This window comes from Puma concolor, chromosome D2, assembly GCF_028749965.1.
Source record: "Puma concolor isolate L17-30 chromosome D2, mPumCon1.1.hap2, whole genome shotgun sequence".
NCBI classification, from domain to species: domain Eukaryota; kingdom Metazoa; phylum Chordata; class Mammalia; order Carnivora; family Felidae; genus Puma; species Puma concolor.
The window spans coordinates 24,553,269-24,577,186 of NC_141677.1; the positions used below are offsets into that span (position 1 = coordinate 24,553,269).

The 23,918-nt window shown below is 40.2% G+C and overlaps 1 protein-coding gene across 1 annotated transcript in view; it reads left to right on the forward strand.

The window, feature by feature from the left end:
• Positions 1 to 23,918, forward strand: part of ARID5B (AT-rich interaction domain 5B) — a 180,837-nt gene that overhangs the window by 66,425 nt on the left and 90,494 nt on the right. Inside the window, exon 4 of the mRNA XM_086679800.1 lies at positions 22,148 to 22,378. Within this exon, the coding sequence (XP_086535926.1) occupies positions 22,148 to 22,378 (231 nt within the window). The remainder of the gene's footprint in view (positions 1 to 22,147; positions 22,379 to 23,918) is intronic.

Sequence of the window (23,918 nt, forward strand, 5' to 3'; positions counted from 1 at the left end):
AACATCAGAAAGTGTGCTTGGCATTTTGCAAACTGGACTGTATCTTACCTGTCCAGGTGTGTGAGATGTTTGCAGAAAATGGTTCCAAGTTAGTTGTACATGAATGGTGCCGGAGATGAAGCCAGCTCGTCAGGTTTAAGATCTTTTCAAAGCCTGTGATGTATATTTCTCAACGCAGATCTCTTCACACCTTTCTGTTACCTTGTGCTGGCCATCGGAGGATGTGTTCAGCAGGAAAGAAGCACCCGACTTGGGTGTAACTAAACTCCATTACCTCCTGTCAGACGTGCATGGCAGAAGAGACGACTTCAGTCACCACCAATGGAGTGTCTGAAGGGTTTCACTGTCTGTGTAGAGTCTTCTTTGACACACATGGCATGGCATTTTTAAATGTTTTTTTTTCTTTTTGCAGGTCTAGAAATCTTATTTAAATCAATGTAATGAGACACTTTGAACAAAATGTAATCATTCTCACTTCTCAGGGGTTGGAAGAAGCAGCGTCACAGCTACAGAGTTGGGCTGAGCTGGTTGTGTTGACACAGGCTAGTGTTCATGCCATGTGCTCTAAGTCATCACGGTGTATCATATAAGTAGGATTTTGCGTGTGTCTATATGAAGTGAATTGTACTCTGGAAGAATTAAGAGGGCTAGTATTTCACTGTGATTTTTGAAAGAGTGGGAAACCTCAGACCCAAGCAGAATCTCTGGGCCAGATCTCTCCCTTTCTCTTCCAGGCCCCCTTCATATCTTGAGAAGACCAGTTCTCCAGTTTTCCAGAAGGCTCTATTGAAATGGACGTAAAAGCTTTCCTTAAAGTTTGAGGGTTTGTGAAATCAAAAGAGTCTTCACTTTATCTTTTACAAGAATATATTTATATATTAGTTCTGAAATTTAAGAAAAATATATTTTTTTAAACCCTCAGAAAGTTTTACATTTATTTATTTTTGAGAGACAGAGAGAGACAGAACACAGGTGAGGGAGGGGCAGAGAGAGAAGGAGACAGAGAATCCAAAGCAGGCCCCAGGCTCTGAGCTGTCAGCACAGAGCCCAACACGGGGCTCCCACTCACGAACCATGGGATCATGACCTGAGCCAAAGGTGGACGCTTAACCGACTGAGCCACCCAGGCACCCCCCCCCCCAAATATATATTTATTGAGGGTGCCTGGGATAAGCATCTGACTCTTGATCTCACAGTCTGTGAGTTTGAGCCTCGTGTTGGGTTCTGCACTCTGTCAGTGTGGAGACTGCTTGGAAGTCTCTCTCCTTCTCTCTCTGCCCCTACCCCCGCCCCCTCTCTTTCAATAAGAATGCATGAGCAAAGATAAAAGAATTATCTCATTTCTTCTGGCTGAAGAAATTCTCAGTCTCCTCATGGTTACCTGTGAAGGAGCAACTCATTGATTGACACTTACGAAGAGCACTTTAACTCAAGATATGATGTGATGGGAAACTTTATTGGAAGAATCTCTTCCACTAGTCTGTGCACAAGAACATTTGTCCCAGCTCTGAAGCCCAGCTCTGTTAGCAAAAGGTAAGAGGAGATTTAGCCAGAAAGAAAATGGTGGTGCTGGAAACCCCTTGCTTTGGTTCTCCTTATTGTGCATGTGAAGATGAAATTCTCATTCTAGATTTCAAAGCATGAGCAAACTTATAACAAGAAGTACCACCCGAGGTGGTAAATTGTGTTGCTTTTTAATTTAGAAATAGGCATCCTAAATGAAAAGAATAGAGATGACTTTAAGTAATTGGCTTGATTTGAAGGCTGGGGAAGGTGGAGGGATCTGATGGGTCTTAGGGAGTCTCTCTTGGCTGCCTAAGACTTCCTTCAGATGCTGTTCATATGTGCCTCTGACTAAATCCTTAGAATAACTGGTGCTGGAAGTCCTCTAAGCTTCAAGATTTGTTGCTGGAGCAGGAAAAGGGTGTTTGGGGTGTCCCACTCGACTTGAAGGACCTGAAAGCTTAACAGCCAATAAAAAGAACGTGGGTGGAAGATGAATGCTAATTTCAGGCAAGAGCAGACTGTTTCCTCATGCAAGCCCTTCCCCTCCTCCTTCCATTAAGAACTGAAGAGGTGCAATGGCTTTGTCTTAAGGTAGGATGAGAGAGAGAGGTGATTTTCTCAAGTCAGCAAAGGAGACAAACATGGGGTTCTTATAACATGTAATGATTGCTGGTATTTAAGTGTACTTTGGTGGCATCTTGGCTGGTATTCAGAGACTCGAAATCATCTTGATTGTGAAGAGTCACTAAAAGGAGCTGTAAAATTGTGCTTCTTGAATTACATTTAGCTACAAAGTATTGGTTCTGTCTTGGCCTTGTGAATGATAACACCTATTATCTAGATGTTCTCTGTCCACATCCCACCTGAGGAAAAAAATCGAATTGGGTTTGAATTTCAGTTGAGGCAAAATATATTAATAATATCTTTCATTAGCAAAAGCTATCTCGACCGCTTACTTGCACGGAATGTGAAGTGCTTGCCCTGTTGAAGGTGTGGGCTATTTGTAAGCCAAGTGCCAGAAATAAAAATGAAAAAGGAAGTATTTAAATTATAGGCGACATAGTTGATATATTCGTTTTTCTTCTGCAGGAACCTGGTCACAATCTGAATTGCATGTCTTAAACCCCCTTTTGTTCAAATTATTTCACCAACCACCGCTTTTAAAATTTCAAACTTGAACATGGTGACATAAGAAACATCACTTCCAGAGCTGGGGCATAAACACTCCTAAAGTGTGGAGCTCTGTGGCGTGCTCTGCATTTCACTTCTTCGTCCCTGGGGCTCTGAAGTTCTGTTTGGAGCCACCATCCGTCCTTCACCTGGGTTCTCCCTCCTGGTGTCTCCACCAGAGCACAAGACGAGGAGCTCCAGGAGGGTGAGCCCTATCATGTTCACAAGTGAAAACTGATAAGCAGTGTCTGGCTGTGAGTAGGAACGAAATAGGCACTTGTTGAATGAATGACTAAAGCACAAGGCATTATTCTTGAATGTCTGGTTGATCAAATATATGATACCCCTCCTGGTATTTTGGCTTTGAATGCTGGCCACCACGGCCTCTTTCTCCTTTAAAGAGACTCGATTGGGACACCTGAATGTTGTCTCCTCTGAGCCAGGGTCAGTGGAGCTATGCTCTAGCTATGGGAGCCAATGGGGGGCTTCCCTCAGTCACCTGCGATGAAAGGAGGAAAATGAAAGGCAGGGTTCAGATCTGGTCTCCTGGAACGCATCTTCAGCTCTGGAATGAATGAATCGGGTACCATGCTTGAAAGTATTTCCGGTGCCTTCAGGATTTAATCTGAACCCTGTCACATGGCTCGAGGTTCTCTGCCTCCTCACAGAGCACCAAGCCTGCACTCCAGCCATGGCACTTTAATCCCATCATCTCCATCGGTCCAAACCTGTTAGAGTCTGAGGGACTGAACATGTGCCTCTTTCCTTCTGAGACGACAGCTTAGATCCATTCTTCAAGCCTCTTTGGCAGCATGACTGTGGCAAGTCACTTAATCTTTTTTATTTGTCAGTTTCCTCAGCTGGAAAATGGGAATAATAACTCCCTATAGAGAAGGAGAGAGATGTGTTCATGACTGACACACACAAGGGGCTCAGTGAGAGATAGTGTTTTTATTGGCCTTGGGGGTGTCTGTGTATACTTTGAAACCCAGCTCAAGTTTTGTCTTCCTGAAGACTTTCTTGGTGCTGTTTTGGTACTGGGGACCTGCCTCTGCTGTGACTCTTGTGAGGACACTTATTTACTTGTTCACATACGTGCCTACCACTTCTCCCAGGCTGTACATCCCTGAAGAGGGGGACACTGGCTCTTTGATCTTTGTCTTCCTGACACCAGTGTTTGACCAGTCAGTGGATGGACGGTTATTTTGACATCAAATGCTATCTTTCTCGTGATGCAGAGGGTATAATTGTGTAAACTTTGCGTGTTGATGAAAATTGGATGGTTTGCGGATCTTTGCCCTGGGATCCAAAGAGGGGGAGGTTATAGAGAGAAATAACACTATGGGCTTCAATGAGCCTAAAATTTGCTTCCCGAGGGGTTAAACGTGGAGAAGCGTGTGGATGAGGGATGTTTTATACAATGGCAGTCTCTTTCTGAGATTATCTTCCAAATAAGGCAAAATCAAGTTTCACTTTAAGGATTGTTTTGAACATGAGATTGGAAGGGATACTTTAATAGCACAACCTGAAACGAGAAGTTTGCTTCTCTTTAGTTCATAAAATCACGAGGATTTTCAAGGCCACCAGCCCACTGGGGAGGCTCCGAGAGTCTCTCAAATTCTCATGAATCTGCCAGAGCCCCTCTCAGAAGTTTGGGGCCAAACACAAGACAGCTAGGGTGTAAGGAGGATAGTATGGTATTTCGTGCCAGATGACCAGTCCCTGTCATTAGCTAGGTGACGCTGAGTAGGTCATTCACCTTGCTGAGCTTTTTATGTCCTCTTGTGTAAAATGGGGATATTCATAATAGACTTGAAAGGCGGTTCTGGGAAGATTACATGGATCTAAGTATGAGAAAGGGCTTTATAAATTGTGAAGTGTTATACAGATGAGTGATTATACTATGCATAATAACTTATTTGTAATTTTACAGTGTTAAGCAGGGTATGTAGGCAGAAAGGGGAATTGCAGAGAGCTGGGGAGTCCTGTAATCAACATTTGGGTGAGCAGTCCCCAAAATGTGATCAGAAAACACAACCTCTTAAGGTGAGCCGTGAATGACAAAAAAAAAAAAAAAAAAAAAAAGTGGGGAGACGAAAGAGGGGAAAAGAGGATTCCGTGATAAAATAAATTCAGGAAACGCAGCCTATTCCCTCCTGTAGATTGAAATGCCGGCTAGCAGGTTGAAGTCTCCAGGGCAGGGAGATTGTCTGTATAACTTTGCTAAACGCAGTGTATTCTGTACTGTGGTACCCTTTCCCTCGTAACACTTGGGTGTATGCTCCCTTCTCTCCCCAGGAACTGGTTTCCTTGGAATACTTTGGGAAACAACCTGCAGGAATACTTTGGAAAACAGTCTGCAAAGCAGGAATAATAGTGAATATCTATTTAGTGTTGCCTGTGCCTGATACAAACCTCAGTACTTTTCATCTTTTAACTCATGGATGCTTCCAGGAAGGCACTGTTTTTTATGTCCATTTTAGAGATGAGGATCCTGACGCTCTGAGGTTGTCATTCCCCGGGTCACATGGTTAGCAGTTGACCAGTCGTGTGCCCTGCTGCTCTTTGATACAAGCTACCTTGTTGAATCCTACAAACGATTGAACTGATGCCTCCCAAACTCTCAAAGCAATTGATCTTAATGCTCACCATATACTGGTGCTGACAATAGGTAGACTAGTGCGGCCAACATTGTGGAGTATGTGATTTTTAAATGCGTAGCCTACTTTAAAGAGTTTATTGGTGTTACTAAGAGAAAAGAGTAGTAATTTCCGTTTTTAGCTACAACGCCACCTGTGGTCTTCTGTTAGCGAGCTCTGACCCCCTTTTCACTCTAGGATCTTTCGAACACTGCAGTGCTTCAAACTGGTTTTCTGTTTCTTATTTTCATCCTGTCCCCAAGCCTGAATTTCACCATCTGTTTCAATAGGTGCTTTAACACCTGGGATACTTGTTACCAAGCATTAATCCAGAGACCCAGCTCAGACATTCTCATTTAACCTAGCAGCAAGGTGGTCCAGGAATCTCTATTTAAACAAGCCCCTCAGCAGTTCCGCTATGACTGGTCCACAGAACATATGTCCTCTCTTGATTTTCATTTAAGCTCTGAGTGTGAGGACATCCTACCGAGCTAGCACTTGCCAAATGAGAACCTTGGCAGAGTATCAGTGAAAGTTGAGGCAAAAACAGACTTCCACTCAGAGGGTTCAACCGAAGAGATGTTAACAGAAGGAAGACTTATAGAGGTGTGGTTATGGTAAAGAGAATCCAGAGGATGGTTGAGGCACCCAGGGTCTAGTAATAGCAGGAAGCAAGGGGAGGAAATATTGCTAGCTGGTGAAAGCTGGAGCCCTGGAGGAAGGGCAGTGGTATAGGGGTGCAGCCACAGGCAGAACTATGAAACCAAAGCTGAGAGGGAGCAACGAAGAAATACCCCAGCTTCTCTCCACCATCTGATCTCCTGTTGGTGTCTTCCATTTGCTGAACTAAGAAAAGGCCAGAATGTGAGGAAGCCCAGTAATACAACCCTCAGGGGTCACACAGCAAGGCAGAGAGGCTAGATAATGAGTAGAGGACACCAAATAGTGAACAACCAGAAAATATTAATTTGAAATATTAATTGAACATTAATTGAAATTAACATCAGTTGAAAGCCTACCATGTGCTTCACTTGTATCTACACTGTTGGAGATTCAGAATGCTAGAGACCCTGCTCCCGCTTTCAAAGAACCCACAGTCTAGAAAGGGGGACTGAACATGAACAAATAAATTCAGTAAAATACCACAGAGTAACTGCATTTTAGGAGTTAAATTGATCTCAGTGATCCAAAATAACATTTCTGGAAGCAATAATCTGTTCTCCAGAGCAAGGATCATCCTACAGGGACCAAATAGATCAGATTTACTGTCCATAAAGCCTCTGTCACAACAACACAACTCTGGAACTGTGCGAGTCTGCTGCTGTAGCAGTGTCAATGAATGGGCATGGCTGTGTTGCGATAAAACTTTATAAAAACAGGCTTCAGGTTGGATTTGGCCCGGAGTTTGCCAACCCTTGCTTAACATAAACCATCTCACAGAAATATCTAGAATGGGGATCTGTAGCACTGGTAACTCGTGATATGAAACCACAGAATTGTAACTGGAATTAATATATTAGTCACCAGCAATTTGTTTATTGTGTCTTTCATGAGAAAAGGGAAGTAGGTGCGGATATTAGAGATTGGGGAAAGGAGGAATTTTGCAGTGGAAATGATTTTCAGCGGATGATAGGTATTATGGGAAATGTGAATAAACCAGATTCTTCCTCCTCCTATGTTGCATCAGCTTACTCACTACTAACACTGTACAAAAGGAAGTAAGACAGAGCATATCCGTATCATCAGCTTTCAATGATATTCTTCCACGGTGCACTGTGAGAGCACATTAGAAGGTGCTGGAGTTTTTATATGACTGCATTGCCGTGAGATTGAATAGTGGTTTCAGTTTCCAGTAGGTTTTATAAGTATCTCTTGCCTTCAGATGTTAAACTAATTTTCATATTGCACACACTAGATAAAAAAAAAGAAAGAAAAATACTCATTCCAAACAACTGATGTTCTCCTTGGCATTGTGATAGAAAACAGAGCAGATGGTTTGTGGGAATGCACCAGGTGAACTTGTAGTTAGTTAGTGCAGGATAGTAGATAGAACCTAGAGAGAGGGCTCTTACCAGGTTTTATACTTGAAGCTTTTTTTTTTTAATTTAATAAATCAGTTAATTTATTTGTTTTATCATTCGTCAGAAACCAAGATGGCAAGCAAGGATCTCTGCTGAGATAATGGCACAGGGTGGTTTGCCACCTTTTAGCCTTGCTTGGGGTTTTGGTTATCAGAACAGTGAAATAATAGCCACTTAAGGCTTTTCCTCCAGTTTTGTTCCCTTTTTCCAGTTGTGTTTCTGAACCCCTCTTAAGATTGTAGGGTCTTGGAGTCCAGGATAGAAAGGCATCAGGGGAACTATGCCAGATACTCAGAACTGCCCTTCCCTCCTGGCTGCCTCTTCAGGCCCAGGCTATCCAACACAGTAGTCTTCAAGTTTCTTTTCTGGTGGATTTCCTAAAACCGTGCCGTCCAATGTGGTAGCCACCAGCCATATGTGGCTATTAAGCCCTTGGAATATGGCCTGTCCAAATCAAGAGATGCTGTAAATGTAAAACACGTACCAGATTTCAAAAACTCAATATAGAGAAAATAATGTGAAATATCTCACTAGTAATTTTTTACATTGCATGTGTGTTATAATAATATTGTGGGTATATTGGGTTAGATAAAATAGTTTTTTTTAAAGGGTATACCCTAGAGAAACACTGTACTTATCCTATGAAGTAGTACAAAATATTTTCTTAGTTTATATATATGTATCAAATCATTGTGTTGTGTACCTTAAATTAATACAGTATTATATGTCAGTTATATTTCAGTAGAACTGGAGGGATCAAGACAAAATTGAATTTTGCTTTTAATAATAAAAATTAGAGCTAAAATAGATAAATGGGCTATTAAAGTTATTTCGTGGGTTTTTTTTTTTCCTTTTTAGATTTTATTTACATATTTGGCTCCCATTATGTTTCCATGAATAGCGCTGCTTTCGATTTCTGAAACACTGTATTTGGGCCTTTACCCGGTTTTCAGTGGACGTCTAAATTTTATCATTGGTTTGACTGAAGTTTTTTGTTAATAGGAGGTAAAAAATGTTAAACATGATGTATATGGTACTTGGCTATAATTTAAATGAGCGTATATGATTTGATAAAATCTTAAGTTTTAAAATCTGAGTTTATTAAATAATAGTATAACAGTTCTGAATAAATCACGTGAAATGTTTATCCTTAGGTTTTATCTAATTTACTTCAAAAGATCTGGTAGCCATGTAGAGCATTCCACCTATCTTTAAAGGGATCAGCATCATTAACCTTTATTGCTCTGGCTTTTCTGAATTCAGAACATCCTAACACAGGCCAAAGTACTCTATTTCTACTGCCAAGCCTCTCCTTTAACAGAAATTTGTGGAAGAAGGGAAAGATCAGAAACCTATGGTTTAAAAAGCCTTGACACAGCAATAAAGGAAGTTTCTTCGGAACCAGTATTTTGAGCGGTCTCTTTTGTAGTCCTAACAGCAGGGATGGGTGATGGGTAAAGAAGGACATTGGCTGTATTGAATGCGGTCTCATGGATAGAAGAGTGAGTGATGCAGATTTGAGGATCTGTCCCATTGCTACATAGGTAGGTTCCCCTAGGAAAGTTCTCTTATTCCCATTGGGTGGGGGTTTACCTCTTTGAAGATTACTGATTTAAGATGAGCCACTGATACAAGATAGAAGCCTTTGCCCTCTTTTCCTTGTTAAGCCACTCCAGAAGGCCTATGATAATAAGAAAGATAACAATGCAATCTATACAACTCTTCTTACCTCAAAATGTGAGCTCTCGGAGGTCAGTGCAGGAATTTGGAGGTGGTCCAGCACTTTTAGGGTGGTCCACACACTCCTCAAGTGGTGAGATCTTTCCGAAAATAAGTCCCCAAAATGAGATGTCCGCCTAAACTCATGACCCTTCATCCAAAAAGGCCTGCCAGCCAGTGACTGTCACACTTTGCTCAACAACTTTCTCTAGATTCTTTCAACCTTTTCAGAAGAGCTGCTGGCCCAGAGCCTCGGGTGAGAGCTTTGGGTGAACTAATGGCCCAACTGCTCTCACTCCTGGATGGAAGGTTCAGGTGCTTAGTGCAGCACCGTCTGCAGGCAGCTACACTTGTGAGTGCACCTGCCGGGGTCTGGGGTGGGGGGTAACCAGAAATGAAGACACCAGTTCTGTGCCCTCCAGGAGTTCATAGATAGTTGCTGGCTGGAGAGATGCCTCTTCTTCTCCCAAGAGCAACTCAGAGCACCTTCAGAAAATATAACCCCTGCCCCACATTCTCCTCTTGTTTTACTATGTAAAATAGACATAACATTTATCATTCAATTATTTAAAATTTTTTTGATGTTTATTATTTTTGAGAGAGAGAGACAGAGAGCAAGCAGGGAAGGGGCAGAGAGAGAGGGAGACACAGAATCAGAAGCAGGCTCCAGGCTCTGAGCTGTCAGCACAGAGCCCGATGCGGGGCTCGAACTCACAAACCGCAAGATCATGACCTGAACTGTAGTTGGCCGCCCAACCGACTGAGACATCCAGGCGCCCCATCATTCAATTATTTTTTAATGTGCAGGGGCATTAATTACACTCACAATATTACGTAACCATCCTATCTATTTCCTGAACTTTTTCATCATCCCAGACAGAAACTCTGCACTGGTTAAGCAACAACTCCCCATTCCCTGTCCCCTCCCCGCACAACCAGCTCCTGGCAACCTCTCTATTCTACTCTGTAAGAATTTGCCTGTTCTGGAAGCCACATAGGAATAGAATCATACAGTATTTGTCCTTTGGTGTCTGGCTTATTTCACCTAGCATAATGTTTTCAAAGTTGACCCATGTTATAGCATGTGTCAGAACATTCCTTTTTTAAAAAAAAAATTAATGTTTTTATTTACTTTTGAGACAGAGACAGAATATGAGCAGGGGAAGAGCAGAGAGAGAGGGAGACACAGAATCGGAAGCAGGCTCCAGGCTCTGACCTGTCAGCACAGAGCCTGATGCGGGGCTCAAACTCACGGACTGAGATCATGACCTGAGCTGAAGTCAGACGCTTAACCAACTGAGCTACCCAGGCGCCCCAGAACATTCCTTTTTATGGCTGAATAATATTCCGTTATTTGAACATACCACGTTTTGTTAATCTGTTCATCTATTGGGTTGTTTCCACTTTCTGACTCTTATGAATAATACTGCTGTCAACATTGGTGTGCAAGTATCGGTTTGAGTCCTTGTTTTCGATTCTTTGGGCTATATACCTAAAAGTGGAATTATTGGGTCATGTAGTAATTCTATATATAACATTGAAATAACTTCCAGACTGTTTTCCGCCACAGACAGCTGCCCCACTTTACATGCTTATCAGCAATGAATGAATGTTTGAATTTCCCCACATCCTCACCAACACTTGGGAGTTTTTGGTTTTGCCTTTGTTTTTTAAGTAATAGCCATCCTAGTGTGTGTGATGTAGTTATCTCATTGTAGTTTTGATTTGCATTTCCCTAATGGTTAAAAATGTTGAGGCTTTTTTTCATGTGTCATTTGTGTAACTTCCTTGGAGAAATATCTGTTGACATCCTTTCCCCATTTTAAAATTGGATTGTTTGTCCTCTTGTTGTAGGTGCTCTTTATATATACGGGATTTGATCCCTTATCAGATATACGATTTGGAAATGTTTTCTCACATTCTGTGGATTGTCTTTTGACTTTTTTGGCAGTGTCTTTTGATGCACAAAAGTTTTTAATTTTGATGTTATTTAGTTTACCTATCTTTTAATTCTTATTGCCTGTGTTTTTGGCACCCTTGTGAAATCCAAAGTCATAAAGATTTTTCCACTATGTTTCATAGCCTTGAGTCTTTAAAAGGATCCATTTTAAGTTAATTTTTGCATATGGTGTGAGAGAAAAGGTCCAGCTCATTCTTTCCCTATGAATATCTAGTTTCTGCACATCATTTGTTGGAAAGACTGTCCTTTCTCCATTGAAGGGTCTTGGCTCCCTTGTCAAAAATCAGTTGGCCATATATTTGCAAGTTTATTTCTGGTTTCTTTATTCTGTTCAATCACATTTTATCCATATGCCAATACCACACTGTTTTGGTTACTATTGCTTTGTAGCAGTTTTTAAATAAGGAAATGTGAGCCCTCCAACTTGGCCTTTTTTTTTTCAAGATTGTTTTGACTGTTTGTGATCCCTTGAAATTTCATATACATTTTCCAGATGTTCTCATCTTTTAAAAAATTACACAATTAAAATGCAGGCAAACAAAGGATAAAATAATCACAGATAATCTCACAACCTAGAAGCATCTATTATTAACAAGTTTTAAGCATTTGTTTACAAAACAGCATGGGATACCACTTCACATCCTCTAGGATGGCTGTCAAAAGACAAATCATAGCAAATGATGGAGAAGATGTGGAGACACAAGAACGCTCACACGCTGTTGGAGAAAATGTAAAATGGCACAGCCACTTGTGAAAACAGTCTGGCAGTTCCCGAAAAGGATAAACATAGAGTTACCATATGACCCAGCAATTCCATTACTGGGTATATGCACAAGAGATATAAAAATATATGTCCACATAGAAACTTTTACACAAATGCTGATAACAGTATTATTCATAATAGCCAAAAAGTATAAACAACAATAATGTCTCATTTATGGAATAGATAAATAAAATTTGGCATATCTGTACAGTGGAATATTATTCAGTAATAAAAAGAAAAGAGGTACTGATATACTCTACAATGAACATTTTACTAAGTGAAAGAAGCCAGTGACAAAGAACTACATATTGTATGATTCTGTTTATATTAAATGCTCAGAATAAGCAAATCTGTAAAGACAGAAAGTAGATTAAACTATTGCCTACGGCTGGCCAGGGGAAGGGAGATGTGGGTGCAGGAGGGTTCAGAGTTTCTTCTGGGAAAATGGAAAGAAATGTTGCACATTTGAATGTAGTGATGGATGCACAACCCGGAGAATATATTAAAAGGTTGTATACTTTAAATGAGAGAATTGTCTGATATGCAACCCATATCTCAGTAATGCTATTAAACAAGAGACATAGGTTTGAATATATTGTTTCATACCTTTTTTTTTTTTACTTAATGTAACAGAATCTTTGCATGACCTGAAATTTTTTTAATTTTGTTACTTTTAATAGACACACAGTTTTAATGAAAATAGATATAGCATTCATTACACACACACACACACACACACACACACACACACACACGTCAATATAAGTCAATCCTACACTGTTGGTGTTTAATTCTCCATACACATGATGGTTTTTTTCCCCTAATATAAACAATGTTGGAATTTATGAGATTTAGCCTGATCAGTGTTGATTAGTTGTGAAATAATCATGTCCTTGAAAGTCATGACAAATAGTGATTAGTCATTTTGTTAAGACACACATTTGGATCTTACATGCTGAGAAGACTGATGTGTGGAAGTTAATTATTTTGCTATTGATCTGTCCTGGATGACACCTTAATTAGGTTTATTCATGAGTGTGGGGGTTCAGGAGGGTCTCTCAAATGTGAAGGGTTTATACTGTTGCTGCAGTAATGGCATTGTGGTTCTTGCAATGTTGGCAAGTGTAAGACACAACTTGGAAATAAAAAGCCATATAGATTTATAAGGGGAAAGATGGCAGAAGTAATTATAATTATAATTTTTAAAGCCAGTTGGGCTAATGAGGTCAGGTTTCCTTCTCTTGTAACAACTTTGTCATAGTACCCGTAGAGGCCGGATCTTTGGTGTAGTTCCTTGTAAACCGAAAAAGGGTTGAGTTTAACTAGGTTCAAAGCCAATATAATCGCCTCACCTGGGCTGCTAGTAAATAAACAAATGTGTGAGTTCATCTCTGAGAAAACTTTGGGCACAATTTTTAGAGCAGGAGAAATTGTGTCTAAGCCCTGGCTCCCTGGTGCCCTCATGGGTTCTTCATACTTTCTTCTTCAGATAGTGAAATTCATTTATACTAAAAGAGAATGACTAACTATAGTTAAACAGTTTGTGAAAGGGAGGCAAGTGAAGGTAGGCCAGGGCCCTTAGAACCACACTCCAAATGCGGTCACCACTTCACCTACGTGTCAGTCTGGCCACGTGGTCTCAACAGTACATGCACTTATTGCCTAACCACGGTCATGTGTGACACTGCCACTCGGCTGAGATGAGCCATGTGGAAAGAAGGTGCGGAATTCTCACAATGAAATCTAGAGTGGCTCCTGGATGTGGCTTAGAATTCAGGCACCATTTGGGAAAACCTTGGAGGTGGGGCTGGCGTGCTTCCCAGGGGGTTCGTTTGTTACTCAGAGTCATGGCAGTTTGGTTTTAGTTGAGCCTCGTATTGTTTTCTTTTTGGAGTGAGGAAGCAACGGTCAGGGCAAAAGCCAGTATCACTGTATTAATACATGGCTTTATATTTGTGTGCCCATGTATTGGAAGGGGCTTGCTTTGGGAAACAGCTAGTTAAAAACCCTGGATTTTGCATTTGAAATATTCTTTGTTCTGTTTACAACCATGCCCTGAGATATTTTCCCACATTTTCTTCTTTATAAGTTCCCCAGTGATGTTTTCGTGGCCTATCCTGGGAAGATCTGTCTTTCCATTTATCAAAACAAATGGCAAGCTGGGGACCATTTAAAGTAGTTTTTTTAGTTAATAAAGCCAATCTCCTTGTTCTGTTATGTTAAAAGTACATTATCTTTTTTATTGCCGGTTCTCTATGGCTAGGTCTGTTTTCTGTCTTAGCAACCTCAGGGCTGCCCCACTTGCTTACTGTGTAGAGAATTACAAAATCATCAAGGGTGGGGCAGCACCAGCTGACTTACAGTACAAACCATTTCTCAAAATAACCACAACAGTGCAATACTGATGTGTAATTTACGTCACAGTATGTTTTTATGAAATAGTTTGTGGCATTTTCATTTCTATTCCGGATGGAATCTTGTTCTCTCTCCCTTCTAATCAGGCATTTAATTTATTTTTATTATTAATATTTTCCACTCCTTGTCTTGGCATGCCTCCAATTTAACAGCTTTGATGAGGGGAAAAAAAAAAAGCAACCAACAACCGATCCTCCCCCAACCCCAGCTCCTCCCCAACATCAGTTTAACTGCAAATGTATTTTCCCCTTTGATGTGTACTTACTCTGGGTACTGAGTTTACTGCCTTGAGAGAGCTTGAGAAATATGGTGGGACACATTACACATTTACACGGCGTTGTAACCAGGAATTGATAAAGTTGACGTACAACTTTGGAATTTTAAACACTTTCAACCAACTCAGGCTATTTAGTCTCCTTCTCTGCTGTCTTTTGCTTTTACGAATGTCTTTCTGTATAATGTCCTGTAATTAGAACAGGAAATCATTGAGTAACTGTAAGATGAATAAGAGCACTTAGACTGGAAGGAAAATTACCTTCCGAGAAATTATATTCTCTCTCTCCTTTTTTTTTTTTTTTTTCCTGCATGTTACAATGTTGGTAATGATAGTAACAGCTGTAGCTACTCTTATCTGTAGAATTTTCATGCTTAGGTTTTCTGAAGTAAAAAAAAAAATCATTTTCAGTAATAATCAGAAATGAATGGACAGAAAATAGGAAATGCCTAATTATGACAAATATTCAGTGTCACAGCAGAGCAGCAATTAAATGGAAACTTCAATATAATTGTCAATAGCAGTAAGAATTGGAACAGTGCCAGGTATATAAAGTTGATGCTTTGCCGTGGGTTGGTTGCTAGGAGCACAGTGAAAAGTATAAAGCTTTGAGAAAGGAATGTCTAATGTAATAAAGTAACAGAAAGAAGCATAAATCATTGTAAGAGCCTCTCATATTGACATTATTTTACTTAAATTGTCTCAAAACTAGACATCAAGTTTTATAACAGGAGCAAATTCATATTTGCTTGGGGGGAAAAAAAGAACACTGTATGTTGTCTTTGAAGGACTGGGGACTTTGTGTCTCAAACGTAGCCTTCATACATATTTGGAATCTTTTAAGTGAAAATCTTTAAATGTTTGTTTCTATTGGCATCCAAATGCATTTGCCCTAATGCGATTAGAGAACTAAAGGGCAAAATACTTGGCAGATTTTTCAGTTGAGGTAATTAGGTGCAGGAAGGAACATGCATACTTTTTCCACCAGGCTCTATAAAATCCTGGTGCAAAGATTTTTTTTTTAAGATTTTTCTTTTTAAGCTTACTGATGTTAGAAGTAGATTATAGTGGTTTTCAGTAAGCATAATAGTGTGATGTTTCCGAAACAAGCCTTCCCCTTCTTCCCCCAGAATGAAAAAGAAAGTTACATTTCTAAATGTTGTGTAACAGATAAAAGCAAATTTCTCCTCCGGAATTTATGTTTTCAGCCTTCTGTGCATTTGGCCACCATTATCTGTTTAAAAAAAAAATAGCATTATGGATATTTGAAAGTCAATGCTCCATTAATTCATTGTGTTTGCTATTTCATGCATCTCTCTTTGTATAAAGACAACTTGAGCAACGTGCTATTCAGAATGAATGCCTGCTCTTACCCTCTCCCCCCCCCCCCCCCACCCCTTTCCCATTCCCAGCCCAACTCCGAGGATTAAAGCAATGGTATACAGTTACTGTTTGAAAAGCTTGGGTGGAGTCTCACGTTATAATTACAGTTTCTCTGTGGAATTCTGTTTTGGACTTTGAAAATATATAAATAAGTGAAAAATTGACATTGAGAGAGGTTAACAAAACGTGTAATTATGATATAAGCACAGGATTAGAGTAATTTTGGTTGAGCATTACAAGCAGTGTACTTTAGGTATTAACTTTTAATAGGCAAAATTCTTTTCACTGAAGTTGAAATGAGGTTTAGTAATTTTGGGTCTCTTATTCCCTTTGAATATTTCATTTAAAAATATTTCACTTTCTTTTTTGGTGGGGAGGGGAATTGAGAAATGGGATGACATTTTAATAGAATATCATAATATGGCTTAAAATTTCAGTCTTTGGTACCAACAATTTATTGCTGATCATTTTCTGTTAACAGAAATCAAGTAATGCATACATAATCCAACCAACTATAGCTGACTAGAGTGTGTTAGAATAAGATTCCTTGGGGTAATACTTTGATTTCTTTTCCTATGTGGGTGTGGTTGAAAGAAAATCTTTGTTCCAGGAACACTCTGTTTATCTTTCGCTAAACAAATGAGCAATTTATCCATTCTTTATTCATTCTTAGATTTATCTGCTAGACCTATTATGAATTGGAAAGGGAAAAATATCCTATGTAGTATTTATTGGCAGCCTCCGTTTCATGGGTAACTACATAGGAGTGTTTGTTTATATGTACATGAAATGCAAAAGGAGGAAAGTAGTAGCTGAGGAATTTAAATAAGAGTTCTTGAAAGGGTTGTTTGGCTTTATTTGTTTCTTAGTGTACTAGGGCAAAATAAAATGTGACAGCTGTTGAACAATTTAATAGTTTTGTAGCTGTATGAGGAAGACGTTAATTTAATGCAAAGGCTTAGGGGGAAGTTATAGGATCATGAGTTTAGATCTGGAAAAGTCTTCCAAACTCATAATTTTATTCTCTGCTTTACATACTTTCCTGTGAAGGTGACTGTACTTGGGAGAATAAAATTCTTCTCCAGTTGACTAAGCATGTCTACCAAATTCTTCTAGGGTAAAGTTTCTCTGAGGTATCTTCACTCGGAGAAATTTTACCCTAGATGAATGGTTGGTTCTTTCAGATCACACCTTCACTATGGATCTTCTCTTCACTTTCATCTAGAATGTTTTCTTAACTTTCATGGAAGTCCTGAGGGTCTCATGGCTTTGTCTGTTTTTGTTGTTGCTGTTGTTTTTTTTTTGTTTTGTTTTTGTTTTTTGTTTTTTTTTTAATTAAGGACAATTCCTTTCACGATGTCTAATTGTAAGGTTGGAAATTTACCTCTGTCCAAACAATGCCAAAGTTCTGGTCCAAATGGATGATTCTTTTCATAAAGAGCAAAAGTATCATAATTTTTTGGTTTGGTAGTAGTAAGTAGCATTGCCACATTAAACCAGGTCCCAGCTGGACCTCTAGATTCTTAGTATGGAAGAGGTTAATGAGGCACAGGGGTTCTGGGCTTGCACAACCTGAAGTTGGCTTTAGTTCCTATTATATGGGTAGAAAGTAGGAAGCTGATATACACAATCCTCCACTTATCCATGGAGGATACATTCCAAGACCCCGGGTGGATGCCTGAAACTGCAGATAGCACCAAACCCTATATATGCTGTTTTTTTCCTATTGATACACACCTGTGAAAAAGTTGAATTTATCAGCTGGGCACAGTAAGAGATGAATAATAATAACTAATAATAAAATTGAACACTAGTAACAATATACTGTAAGAAAAGTTATGTGAAAGTAGTCTCTCTCAAAACACCTTATACTGTACTCACCCTTGTTCTGTGATGATGTGAGATTATTGGATGCCCGAGCAAGGAGAACAAGTGAGGTGGATGATGTAGGCATTGTGACGTGACGTTAGGCTACCACGGACCTTCTGATGATATGTCAGAAGGCGGATCATCTGCTTCCAGACCGCCGTTGACCACAAACCGCAGAAAGCGAAACCGCAAAAAGCGAGACCACTGCACATGAAAGATGTGTCAGTGCTGCTAGATCATTACAATGTGACCTGCATGTTCCCAAATAACAGCAAGCTAACTGAACCGGAGTAGAACCTGGCTTGTAGCTGGCTGAATCCTACAGTTCTTGATGAAACAGAGGTTTTGTATTTTACATGACCAAAAGCCATCATCCTCCTCCCTAATATTGTAAGTTGCTTAAATTTCTAATAATAATATGTCAAATAAACAAAGATTTTCTTTCAACCACAGCCACATAGGAAAAGAAATCAAAGTGTTACCTTAATGATAATAATTTTGCTATTATTAGTATTTGTGACATTTTGTCATAATGAAAACCCGTCAAACTTGGAATTAAAAGACCAGGTGGCAATCTCACCTCTGTCACTTTGCTTCCTTGAGATCCCGAACTAGTCACTTGGGTGTCTGAACTTGTTACCCCACCTCTGAATTGGGGGATGTTCAGAAGCAGTAAATCCTACTAATAGGGTTGTTGTGAGGAACAGAAGAGATGTGTTTTGTGAAAGACCCTTGTAAATTTTTGTGTTCTATTATCAGTACTACAAATCATAGTATTTCTAAACAAATAGTCCCTCTGTCCCTTGTATTTTTGGCTAAGAGAGCTTGTTTTCATTTCGGGTCTTCTGTAACACCTACAACAATCTGGGAGAGTGGCAAGAAGAAGGGAATTCGGTCCTATATTCTTTTCTGGATACAGTGGGGGTTTTGATAGAAGCATATACCTAAAAACAAGTTATAAATATATATATTCTTGGGAACCCCAACTGAAGATGTTTCAACTTAACAATTTTTTGACTTTACAATTGTGTAAAAGCGATATGCATTCAATAGAACTGTACTTTGAGTTTGAATGTGAATCTTTTCCCAGGCTGGCGATATGGGCACAATACTGTTTGGTGCCTGCCATCAGCCCCCAGCCACAACTCCCAGTCAGCCACACGGTCACGAGGGTCAACAACTGACACACTGGTAACATTCTGTACCCACGCAACTATTCTGTTTCTCACTTTCAGTAAAGTACTCAATAAATAACATGAGATATTCAATACTTTATTATAACATAGGCTTTGTGTTAGATGATTTTGCCCAATCTCAGTGTTCTGAGCACATTTAAGGTAGGTGAGGCTAAGCTACGGCGTTTGGTAGATTGGGTGTATTCAATGTCTTTTCAATTTAGGGTATTTTCAACTTATAATGGGTTGTCGAGACATATTCCCATTGAAAGTGGAGTGTGTGTGTGTGTGTGTGTGTGTGTGTGTGTGTGTGTGTGTTTACACATACATACAGAAACAGAAATCAAAACCCAAACTGAATAAATTATTATACATCTGTGCAAAAGCTAAATTCAGACTCTGAGGTAGTGGTTTCAAAGTTTAATGTGCATGAACTACTTGGGAGCTTGTTAAAAATGTAAATTCCTGGGCCCTAACCTTCAAGATTCTGAGTTAGTGGTCCTCGATAGGCCCCTAGGGCCTGCCTTTTTACAGTTACTCTATGCGATTCTGATGCGGGCAGTCCTGGGAGCACTCTTAGAGGTAATATCTCCAAAATGAATGGATATCATAGGACATATGTCCATGACTTGGACCAGAGGGAAATTGCTAGCTTTTCTTCCAACAGAAAGAGGATTCATGGCTTGGCTTGTGTTTTGGGAACTGCATGAAGAAAGAGGGATAAATGTTTGGAGCTAGGATGAGGTGAAGAGAAAAAACAAAAACAAACAAACAAACAAACAAACAACAACAACAAAAACCAGGTCATTTCTAAGCACGAAAGATAGCCAGGGAGCAGATTCCAGAGAATTAGGGAGAGGTTAGAGATGGCATTATCATGAAAAATGATCAGAGAAAAACAGAAAGAGAATGAAGGGACAAGAAGGAAGTGAAACGGTCCCAAGAATGCAGGTGACATCTTCTGCTATAAAACTAACCCTGAAGCATCCATTCTTCTGCCATCATTCCACCTGAAAAGCAGGATGCCCTCCATTTCAAGACCACTTGGAGAAACTAGTGCAACCATTGCTCCCGTACAGAAAGCCAACAGCACAACCAAGATAGAATTTTCGAAGCTGTGTATAGATTTGCACAGTATTTACTCTTTACAGACATGGTATTAGGTGACGAGCATGCTGAAATAAGTCCTCAGAATCCATGGTTATACCCTCTCTCATCCACAATGTCTTGGACAAATACAGCATAATAATACAGTTGACACGTTGGGGGCCGCTTCAGTGGTCTGGAGTTCTGATGATGTTTGGTGGATAGTTCCTATAAAATTCTTTGTGCTTGAACTCTATAGAAAGCACAGATTTGAACCCAAAGTGTGAACTAGGGTCTGGGTCTGCCATAAAAATCTCAAATTTAAATGCCTTGGGGCATATTTCAGCATCTTAAAAACTGTACTTCATTTGGGGACTTGCCTTCAATGTAAACATATTTCCTTTTAATTCAGTATGGCAGCTGACAAAGTGACTACCCACAACCAGGCAGGAGTCTAAGAAATGTAAACTGTTAAAAGATGTCATCTTAAAAGCAGCTAAACGTCTCCATTCTCAAAGAAGCCTCCAGCCTGAGGAACTAAGTGAACATAATTAGAAATACATCTGGGTATTGGCCTCCTATCTGAAAAGGTCACATGCACACCTTCCACTGGTACTGGTTATATTCTATCATTTGTTCTGTCCTGACTCATTTGTCTCCCACTGGTTACCAGATGGCCACGATAATGTTGGTATCCTTAACAACTGTCTTGTGCAATTCCCTGCAGCATGGTAAGGACTCAAAATATTGAGTGTTTTCCCTTTGGATAAGCCAGTGACATATCTGGGAATTGCTTACAAACGCCCTGATGGAGTGGTTATAAAGAGTGATGGCAGACTGGGTCATGGAGCCTAAATTCAGCTTGACATTGTGCAGGTGGCAGGCTACCAAAGGGGAGTTTTTGCCATTTCTCAGGCTTAAGATGAAGGCAGGATTCCTCCATGCAGAATCTGGTTTTTATAAATAATCACTTAATATAGAGAGGTGTAGATAAGCATTAAGATCATTGTAAAAGAGAGTTTCATTAAAGTGGCTGAAATGTTCTGAGCTAAGTTGGTTCTGATGGAGCTGTCACAAGGATGCTTGGGGAGTCCTCTCAGCATGGTTCTCTGAGATGTGCCAAGTTACCAGATGGATTGGAGGAACATTAGAAGGTAGGGGGTAGGAGAAGGGGGGAGGGCAAAGAAGGTGGAGGTATCAATCAAGTTGGGATAGATCATGCTGCAAAAACAAATAACCCCCCAAAGCACAGCCTCACTTACAACAACAAAGGTTCCTTTTGTGCTTGTGTTCTGTGTCCATTTAGGATCAAGGAGGGGTCTCTGCTCCATGTGATTCTTACTCCAAGACCCTGAATGGCAGAGTAGCCACTATCTGAATCATTACAGATGCCCAGGACAAAGGGAAAGAGAGTGTTGTCAGTCAAACACTGGCCCCTAAAGTAGCCACTCACTTCTGTCACATTTTATTGGCCAAAACAAGTCACATGGTCACTTGACTCCAGTGGGCCAGGAAGCATGGTCTTTCCACACGACCATAAAGAGAACCAGAAATATTTGTTGAATGGCACTACCCACCACCAGATTTGATGATGATGCTATTTGAACTTATGGACATCTCTCTGGGGCCAGATGACCTTTACAGAGACTTCCAGCACTGAAAGAATATATAATCCAAAAATGTAGCAATACCAGACTCTGGAAATATGTATAAAGAAGCTCCACAAAATTCTGATTTTTCCTATGATGAGTGACTTTAATGCTTAAAATATATATCAGACTCTTTCAAAACAGTTTTTTGGTTCTGCTGCTTTCTGGTGACCCAAACATTGCTTAATCTGTCTATGAGATCACCCCATCTCTTTCTTTTCCCCACTTTTTCTTTTCCCTACCAGTAACCCGAGGCTTTTTAGTGGAATTGGGTTGGTGAAGTGGGGCTGGGAGAATGCCCACGTCAGCCAGACAGAGACAAACATGACTTGGTAGAAGAGTCTCACTGAAGACACATTTTAATACAAAACCAGAGTGATCACTGAAATCATGCCATAGCCCGGACAGTTCTTTGTTGGAGGGAAGAAAGTAATGGGAGCTTTTTCTCGTTTGTCTAGGGGAGGACGATGAAGAAACCAACGTGATCGTTCTCAGCTACCCTCAGTACTGCCGGTACCGATCGATGCTGAAACGCATCCAGGATAAGCCGTCTTCCATTCTAACGGACCAGTTTGCATTAGCCCTGGGGGGCATTGCGGTGGTCAGCAAGAACCCTCAGATCCTGTACTGTCGAGACACGTTTGACCACCCAACTCTCATTGAAAATGAGAGTATATGCGATGAGTTTGGTGAGTCTTTTTTTTTTTTTTTTTTTCCTACCTGAAACTTGCGCGTGTGTGTTTAGTTGTTTTCGGTTCTTGGAAAGAGCGGTGATGGGGAACAAGGCTTATTTTCACAATCTCTGTGTGCCACCCCTCCCCTCCCCCCAAAATTATTGTGGCATGAAGTGTCATTGCCTCTTCGGGAGCCTCTGTTTACCAGGGTAAAAGGTTATTATTTAGAATTTGTTGTTCAGTATAGGGTCCAAAGTTGCTTGGTCGACCTTGAAATTGGACTTTCAGACAAGAAGCTTCCGTGTTAGTTCTTTCTTCGAGGGCTTTGGCTATTTGGATACTGATTTTTGTTTTTAATTGATCACGCCCTTTTCCGTGTTATAAGGAACTATAAAAATGCACCAGTTGTGACTACTTCAGTACTATAAAGGTGAACAGATAGACTGATGATAGATAGATCCCCATGCCCCTTAATTTTTTTCATATATATGTATGTATGCACATATATATCCATCTTTGGTGGGCACAGTGTATAAAAAATATAGAAAGATTTATTTATATATCTATATTCAGATATCTGTGTATATTTTTATACTTATTTATATATCTATATTCAGATATCTATATATATTTTTTGTACACCATGCCCACCAAAGATGGATATATGCACACATATCTTTATCTGCATCTCTGCCTAGCTGATCAGTCATGTGTCTCTATAGATAGAAGTGAAGGAGGAGAAGAGATATACATTTGGGAGACCTTGCATGTTGCAGTGAATGACTGGAGGCAAGCCAGGGTCACATCTCTCACATCTTCATTTTCTCATCTGTGTGTTGAAGAGACTGGATCATATCGTGGTTCTCAATAGGCTGGGCAGGGATATCAGAATGCCCTGGGGGTGCTTTATCAAGTTATAAATGTTCCCTGGAAATTCCTGTACTTACAGAGGCATGAAACTCCCCCACCTACCCCTTCTTTGGGAATTGCCACCATGGAGCGACCAGTATGATGACCGACCCATGCTGAATCTCTCATGGGTCCTGGGGTGAAGAAGAGTCTGAGACCACTGGCCCAGAGGGAGCACTAATGGGGTCCCCTTGAGTTGGAACACTCCTTGATTCCATTGGCTAATGCTTTCCCAAGGATCCCTAGTTTGTGGGTTATTCAGATTCAGATTATTCTGCTAAACAATTGCAGGCCTCAGCATGGTTTGAGAAATCCACTGTATTCATGACCTTGGCAGCCTTCCACCTGTTTCAGGGGGGTATTGTACGTAGGGGTGAGGATGAGGGGATGATGTATAATCCAACAAAGAAGGGAGGAAAGAAGTAGGGCACCTAGGTTCATCGGACCTGGCTTTTTCTTTTTTCCTTACAAACTTTTTTGTCGGATGCCTTTCACAGCTCTGGCTTACCGAACGACTGCCATTCTATAAGAGAATAGTAGTGTTTCTATAAGTTATTTTCTCCTTTTTCCAAGAAGAATTGTTTAATACTCAAATAACCTTTTGTATTCAAGTAGATGAATGTATCCAATACATTTTTTAATACCT